General features: G+C 41.3%; 1 protein-coding gene across 1 annotated transcript; it reads right to left on the reverse strand.

Annotated features, from left to right (window-relative positions):
* Positions 1-1141: 1141 nt before the first annotated feature.
* LOC139665950 (P2X purinoceptor 3-like) lies at positions 1142-6854 on the reverse strand. The gene is made up of 12 exons (XM_071545013.1): positions 6721-6854; positions 5736-5871; positions 3940-4011; positions 3618-3687; positions 3244-3340; positions 3042-3119; positions 2740-2881; positions 2208-2344; positions 1975-2068; positions 1638-1703; positions 1472-1549; positions 1142-1258 (listed from the first exon to the last, which is right to left on the reverse strand). Exons 1-12 carry the CDS (start codon positions 6852-6854, stop codon positions 1142-1144), a joined length of 1221 nt encoding a protein of 406 aa, XP_071401114.1.
* Positions 6855-8593: the final 1739 nt, after the last annotated feature.

An 8593-nucleotide genomic window follows, 5' to 3' on the forward strand; every position in this document is an offset into this window, starting at 1 on the left:
CGAGGATTACATAAATGTCATTTATTGTGATGGAGGTATAGGGGTAAAGCAAAGAGAGAATCAAGACAACATTGTCATAGACGAACAATGGGGAATAACAGAAGAGAATTACACACTCGGTCATTATCTGCCAGTATGATCCTTGTCCATTAGTCTATACAGTAACATCTCCTGTCATCTCCCAGAAATGGACTAATAATGGCCCATTTGTAAACCACAAGCCACACACTCATGTAGCTGGGGGATTGCACCCCCTCCCTCCCTCCCTCCCTCCCTCCACACACACACCATTATTAGCAGGGTTTTTACATCATTAAGAGGCTCTTCAGCGCCTCTGTGCAGGGAGGAGAGGAAGGGTGGGTGCTGTGTGTGTGAATGTAAGCTCATACATACGCACTCACACATACAGTAGAGAAATAATGCAAAGTGTTAGGCAAAAAGTTTATTTCTTAGTACTGTCAAACATTTGTTTTTCAAATTCTTAGCAAAGCACATCCACAGTGAGAAGAGGACGGATTGGAGAATTTCAGCTGTAAGATTTGGCCTGACAAACCGGCATATAAGATCAGTAGGTTATACAAATTTACATTTTCTTGTAGTTAAGATGCTGTATGGTTTTATGAGACTATTTACAATAAAATAACAGCGGGTTCCTCATAGTGTACATATGTTTCCCTCGGGGTTTTATGACTTCAACAAGCAGTAGATACATGGTGAGGGCTTTGCTTCTCATTGATTATTATATTTGAGGTGATTCTTACATAAGCCTTGCTTTGGGCTGAGGGTCGATAACCAGGATACTCCATCTTGACAGTGAAGTTGCCGTTATGGGCTACAGGGTGATAGATCACCTTCGACTCCCAGTTCCAGTTGGGGAATTGCAGAATTGGCAGCATCTAAGGCCAACTTTACCCTATTCCAGCACCAATACTTAAACTTAAACTACTAACCTATACTAAAACTGATTGCAGCACCCTGACATCCAGAAAAGGTGTAGTGAATCTCTTTCTAGGGAAAAGGGAGAATTCATCTAAAGCTGAGGAAATCTGAATGAAATCCAACTGCAGTTCAATGAGAGTGAGGAGAGATAGAGGGGAATGTTTTTTCTTCAGATCGGCTGAAGACGTCGTCAGTCAGAGGCTTAGTCATTAGAGAGGGAGATGGCTCCAGAGTCACAGGAGCGCTTGATATCTGGTTTGACTGACAGCTGGCTGCTCGGGCTCTGGGAGAGGATCGCTTGTATCTGGGCTTCTGACACCTGGGAGAGAGAGAGGGATGGAATGAAAAGATACAAGATCAAGGACGAAGTTAAATAGTAACACCAATCCTGTTTTTGATTGAGATCAAGGTCGAGATCGGGAAGTTCCCTCACAGACTACTGCTGTTGCTACTTCCACTCGTTTTGAGGCAAGATGCATGGAACTATAAACGAAAAAAGGACAATGTGTTGCTAATTTAATGTAGCGTTTACCTCCTCGAACTTCTTGGCTTTGTACTGCTCCGCCCCTTTCATGAAGTTCAGTAGGATAACATCACAGAGAACCGTACCCTGCAACCACACAGAACAGTAGTTATTACTTTGATAGCTATGAGAAAGTATATTTTCATTGTTTTTGAAGAAGATGTGCAGATCTTACCAGTCCAACAGAGGTGAAGGCAGCTACCAAGTTGATCAGTGTTGGAATAGTGTTGAACTTCCCTGCCTGAAAGCACAGAAATATGATAAACGTGTTTTTTGACAAACCTGACAATGTTCTCAACATACTTGATGAGGATTTCACAAGACCAATCTTCTCACCAAACTACAGTAACACTATCCAGAATTTGGACGGCGGCTGACGTAAGATCTCGCCGAAGGAATGAAAATTTGAACCTAACCCAAACCCCAAAACTATTGTTTTTGTCCCTTACCAAGCCAAACATGAGGAACACAAACCACACACACACACATTATCACATTTCCACACAACTCACATTGCCAGTAACCATAATGTCAAAGCGGATGGCGAAGGCTTTGTGCAGCGTTCGAAACTCAGTCCCGTTTTCTGTCTTGAAATATTTGGCAAACCTGGAGACAGAGAGGAGGAAACGATAAATAAGAAAAGGCAGTGAGGACAGGAAGACGGGAGAGATGGTGGGCTTATGGCCAATGACGGACGATCTGATGCAGATGAAGACAGAAAATGAGAAACTAATTTTCCCACTACCTGAAGTTGTAGCCTTTGGAGACGGCGTTCTTTTCAAACGGGGCGTCCAGTCGCGTGAAAGAGTACTTGGGCCCGCACTTCTCGATGTCTAGGTCCAGGTTACACTTCCACTGAATGTTTATTCCTATTTCTCCACCCTGAGAGAGACGCACAGTGAGCATTTTCTGGCTTTCTTCTATTCAGTGACGTAGTGGGAAATAAAAGAAGGGTAAACTCTGACATCATAAGGCCGAACAACCACCGATATGAACAAAAATTTATTGTATTTTCAGAAAAGAATTCATTTATGCCTTATTGTTTCTTAGAACTTACATCAGTTTGATACTGCTTACTATGATGCCTGAAGTCATAGAGATTTATATCAACCCCAACAAGTGGGTAAACTCTATTCTGCAAATAACAGGTGATTACACTGAGTTTAGGTGGGTTGAGTGGGAGCAGTAACAGATCCAGCTGCAATAGGAATTAAATCATTTTGTGTGTTCCACTGAGGATGAAGGGTGGGGAGAAGGAGGGGAAACGGAGGTGGGACCTTTTTGGCGAGCTCGGCCACGTCTTGCTTGGTGTAGCTCAACACGTCCCCCACCCGGAAGATGGGGCAGAGGGGGTTCGTCACCGGATGGTAATTACAATTCTTGATCTGATCCGAGGTCAGATCGGAAGGGAAGTTTCCTCTGAGAGAGAGAGAGAGATTATGTCAAGGGGTTACGATGTGAGGCTGACTGGGGTAGAAAAAAGTGTGATTATGAGATTCACCCACATTTCTCACGCATTTGTTAACTTATGATAAGGCTGCCAGATGCTTAAGTGTGTGTGTGTGTGTGTGCAACTCACCTGGTGATGTTGAAGAGAGGGAAGCGGATACTGTTCTTGATAAAGATGGTGAAGTTTTTCACATCCAGCATCGGTTTACTGAGAGGGACGGTGGTAAAGAAGGAGGAATGAGGATGAGAGCGGAGGTGGTGTGTGTGTGTGTGTGTGTTGTGTGTGTGTGTGTAGGTGTGTGTGTGTGTGTGTGTAGGTGTGTGTGTGTCACCTCTTGATCGAGTCATTCTCGGTCGGACACCAGCCCTCAATCTCACACATTCCCTGGGAGTCATTGGAGGGTTTAAGACAAACACCTGTTATTACACCTGGGGTGGAGAGAGAGAGAGAGAGTGAGAGAGAGAGAGAGAGAGAGGGAGAGAGAGAATTTCACTTCCTGTAAGACTGAGAGAGATACAAAGATAAACGAGAGATTTATTTTGATAAAATAAGCATGATAGATCCTATGTTTAACTGTATGCCCAACCCACAGAAACGTCTCCATCTCTGTGGTGAGACAGCTGCAGTCTGCAACTTTATAGATACTGACTCTAGTTTTTTTTGTTGCAGAAGAGATGCTCAGATTAGTTAAGAAGTTGGACTCACCATTGCTAAGGTAGGCACCAAAATGCTTCTTACAGTCTTCATCCGTGTCACACTTAAACATAGAAACAGTCTGCAAAAGAGCAGACACACACACACACACACACACATTACACATTCAAACATGCACAGACGCATTAAATACAACATGATACACAATGGATTATTTTCTCCAGACGGGCTAAACCTAATGCCTGTAATGTCCTTTGAGCATTTCTGGATGACTGACCGACCGAGCCCCATCACCCTCTTACTGATAAAGTCGGTTAAACTGACTGAGCAGCGGCCGATTCCCTCACAGTATGAGATCTGAATGTGGACTCACCTCTGCACATTTTCCTTGGAACTGGTTCTCTGTGACGATGAGCTTGGTCATGATGCAGAACACAGCTGCACCCTGAAGATAGAAGAATGTGGATGATATAATATGTGTTTTCATGTTGTGTCATGTAATATTATACAATGGGTAGTTTCAGCCAACCAATGAAACAGGTAAAAGATATAGTACATCTGGCTCACTACAGCTGCTTCTTTCTCATTTTCCATTTAAAAAAAAAATTTTTTTATTATATCTGAATACTATTTTGAAGAAAACTTTTCAGTCAGTACATGTTTTTTGTACCATTGTATGCAGTAAAAGCTATTATACCTTTGAGGATGTTCAGAGCACACTGCCCCTCTCCAAAGACTGAATGAATGAATGAATGAATGAATCAATCAATCAATCAATGAGAATGTATTCACAGTATAAATGATTGATCATACTGAACAAATTCTCTGCAAGACAAAATGCCAATACAGAATATCAAAAACAGTAAAATGCTAGCAAATGTTAAAAATCTCTAACTTTTAAGTGATAATAATTAACTATAATGAAAAGTTATTCTAAACAATATAGGTTTTGAACAGTAGGTAAACAAAGTTGTTTATAAGTGTGATTTCTCATTAACATTTAAATCAACTGTTATGTGGTAGTTATGTGAGTTCGCTGGGTATTTTACAACAATTTTGAATGCGACTCAGCCAATCAGAACTGAGGACTAAAGCTGTCCATTTTATAAATTACTGTCAAAGCACGGCTTCCCATGGTTTATTGCTTAATCAGAATATTTTCAAGCCTCTTTGAGTGTAAAACCATCATTGGGTGCATGTTGCATGTTAATATTTTGCTATTTTTCTGGTTTCCATGTAAGAGTTGGTCTATGTAAACACCGTATCCTGTTTTCAACAACCTGGATAAGCTCATATCCTGATTAAGAGGAGCCGGATATTATAGCTGGGAACTGCAGATATCATTTAGGATAGTGAGGCATATAAACCTTATTGCTGTCACTGTTGCTTTTTGTAGTCTGTGTAGGTTTTTCCATGGTAATACTTGGCATATTTTGCCAAGTATTACCATTAAGATGTATGTAAACAGGTTATCCCATATATGACCTTTTCCCAGTTGCACAGCAAAATCGTCAGTGTTAATTTAAGTGTAAAAGTGTAACAATATCAGTCTACACCCGTCAGAGCTAATTTAACACTTTTGATAGTTTTGAACACCCGCTCTAGAGCCACATCAGCTCTATGAGTGAAAAAACAACTCTCCAATCAACAATTGTTATCACTCATTAACACTGGAAAATGAACTTTGAGAGTCTATAAATTAATTAATTAGTATGTTTCCATGTAATTTCCCACTGTGTCACAATTGTACAAAATTGCAACTTGCAAGTTTTCATTTTTCTTGCTTCCAAGCCATGTCTATAGATCTTTAATAACATAATATAGAGATTTTTATGTGAACAGATTTTTTTATTAGTAAATCAATAAGATATTCTAAGTGTGTATCCCAAAATACACACAAAACTGCCATCAAAAACACCTTTGAATGGGAGGTAGTGTAACCAACAGATAGACCGAGTCATAAACTGTGATAGGCCGCTCGTTCATTATCATAAACACTTAAACCACAGTTGCGGGATCAATGATGGTGCCAAAAAGTCACACTGACTCTCAGATGCCTCATCTGCACCACAGACTGCCACCCAACCTCTCTTGACCTTTTGACCTCTCACTGAGTACGGAAGCGTTAAAGAGGGAATCTGCGGCCATGTGCTATCAGGGGTCCCGCACCTGTGAAGGGGAGACGTAGTCGGCCACATCCATCACCCGGTTGTTATGGTAACCGAAGCCTTTGACTTTGGTCATAACAGAGGACTCGATGCCCGTGTCGGTCACCTGGTAGGCTTTCTCATGGATGAAAACCCAGCTGCAGATCACAGGGAAACACAGCGAGTTAAGAGTTAAATTAAGGAATTGAAAAACACATAATTTCCCATGTTTCCATGCTACCTGCAAAATTAACTGGGAGCCTGATACTTTGCACAGCCACACACTGCAAAGAAACAGTCATTTTACCTCATAATCAGACATAAAATTGGATTTTTGTTAAAACAAGAGAAAAAAATCAACTAATTTCCAGTGCAGTTTCACCCGTTTTGGCAAAATTTCTTGACACACCACGTGATCACACGACTAGTATCAAGATAATGTTCCTTTATTCAATAAAAGTCATAAAGCCATAAAGCCCAGTTAATTTGCATTGGAAACAAGTGAAGGAATCTCACCCTGTTGGCAGATTTCTCCACTTGTTTCAAATAAAATAAGAACTTAAGAGTCAATAGACTGAATGGTAAGACGGATATTTTTTGCAGTGCACACACTGCATCTAGCGGATGACAGATTAACAATGGGGATGTTATGGAAGGGTTGTAAAAAACTGTTTTCCTTCACTTTTCCCTGGGAGTCATTGGAGGGTTTAAGACAAACACCTGTTATTACACCTGGGGAGGTTTTTTTCTGCATTCCTCAATATTAGCTCTGCCTTCTATATGCTAAACGGAAAAAATGGAGGAAAAAGTAAGCTGATGTTGTCCATTCGATCTCCTGTAAAGTACACAGGCGAGATAGTGAGACAGGGATAGATAGATAGATAGATAGATAGATAGATAGATAGATAGTGAAGAGAATAAGTTGATCACATGCGCAAATATGTCAACAAGAAAACATGCACAAAACACACTTTTTCCTCACACACACACACATATACACTACTGACCCGACAAAGTAGGCGATGATGAGCAGCTGCACAACGCGGTTGATGATGCCCACTGACCAGCTCTTCACCACCACAGACTTGGTGGTCTCGTAGGTGAAGAAGTCCGTCACGCAGCCCGACACCATGGAGGCCATGGCTGCTTGTCAGAGGAGAAGTGAAGCTCCTGTCCGGCCTCAACAGGTGCCTAAAACTGACTGAGGTTCCCCTTTAAAAATCACCAAGAAGCTTGATTGCCTGAGTCTAAAGAGGAAAACTCGGTGTCTTTGCCTTGCCGCCTTGTCTTCTCTCTCTTCTTCTTGTCGCCTGTGCTCATCTGGTACATCACTGATTGTGTGGCTAAAACCTCTCTGCCTTCTTCCTCTCACTCTCTGTCTTCATGTCATTGGTTTATGAGGCTAATTGGACCGCCCCTTCCTCTTCTACAAATGAGCTAGAGAAAACAAGAAAGCCTCTCCTCTGTCCCTCCCTCACACTCCCACTCTCTCTCTCTTCACCACAAATCCCCATCTCCCATTCCTATTTTCTCTCTCCATCTCTGGCTTATTCCAGTGGATCCACACACACACACACACACACACACACACACACACACAAAGACACTCACAGGGACAACATTCAATATTCAATGGATCCATTTTCAGTTGCCCCAGCCACATTTCTGACATAATTTTGATGGGTATCTGCCATTTGTTAGACACTTTTATCTAAAGCATTTTTCCACTACAGTTCGTTCATTCATTCATTTTCAGCTCAGCATCAGTGTGACCCAGTGGGACACTAACCCTTAACCCTGGCAATTTTAGTGTTAGTGCCATACAGGACCGATAGCAGCAAGCTATAAAACAAAAATCACAGCTGAGTTTGTGCACTGCAATGACTCTATAGTTTAGATATACTGGAAGGCCTGTGAATATAGTAAATATTCATATCCTGGTTTCTCAAACTTTGGACCAGGCCCCAAAATGTGTCCGGGGCTTTTCTCTTTTGGGTCGTTGCATGTCAAGAATAGTCTTTTGATTTCATGACAAGAGGATGACACTACGTTTCTGATTTGGGTCCCAAAGCTGAGAGGTTTAAAGGTCCCATATGATTCAGTTTCATAATTTTGTTTTTAAATATACTATGGCTCAGGAAAAAAATAATGTTCTTCCAGATGTTTTGCAAATAAATACATTTTAGTTTGAAGTGCATTTATTGAATAGATTTGCAGAGTAAGTCCTGAGAGGCAGAACCGACACAATACTGGGCCCTGATTGGCCGACAGCAGCAGCTCCCCTAATTCAAATGAGGTAAACCTGCTGAGTGGAGGCTTTCTACTTCAGATGCTGCAGACGGGCCTGACTAGAAGGATTTTAGTGATTGTCTAGTGAGTTGTGATCGCATACGTATATAAATAGAGGAAAAATTAAATTCCTATAATGAGGCCGCTATAAGAGGCTTGGGTCCAAATGGACGATAATAAATTATAAACTATGGCACAATTGACAACTGTGCAATAATTGCGACATGCGATACGACCATTTCTCAATACACTCGCATTGTTGCCTCTCACATCTATGAGATAATGTAATGACAGTGTGTGTGTGTGTGTGTGTGTGTGTGTATGTGCCTAGAGACTATGTCATTTCTTAAGTGGTTCCATTATTGTAACCTAATACAGGACAAGATTCACATAAACACACATGCATACTTTAGATACATTTATATGCTTTCATAACTCCATGCAACATTTACCACACAGACGCACACATTCCAGTAATGGCCATACACTAATAGGTCTACATGTCTGAGGCAAATATGAGACGCAGGTCGTCATGCTGTAGATGTAGAAAAACAGGATGAGGAGGGAGGGAGAGAGAGAGCTAGAGATGAA

Source organism: Centroberyx affinis, unplaced genomic scaffold, assembly GCF_046629955.1.
Source record: "Centroberyx affinis isolate AG114_WGS23_722 - 3 ecotype Tasmania unplaced genomic scaffold, CSIRO-AGI_Caff_v1 ptg004751l_1, whole genome shotgun sequence".
Classification (NCBI taxonomy): Eukaryota; Metazoa; Chordata; class Actinopteri; order Beryciformes; family Berycidae; genus Centroberyx; species Centroberyx affinis.

Excerpts from the sequence above, each read along its gene's own strand:
- LOC139665950 (XM_071545013.1), bottom strand. The coding sequence starts at position 6,854 with ATGGCCTCCATGGTGTCGGGCTGCGTGACGGACTTCTTCACCTACGAG. Across the intron at positions 5,872-6,720 it reads ATCATCGCCTACTTTGTCGG|CTGGGTTTTCATCCATGAGA; the intron begins GTCAGTAGTGTA and ends TGTGATCTGCAG. Across the intron at positions 3,120-3,243 it reads GAGAATGACTCGATCAAGAG|TAAACCGATGCTGGATGTGA; the intron begins GTGACACACACA and ends CGTCCCTCTCAG.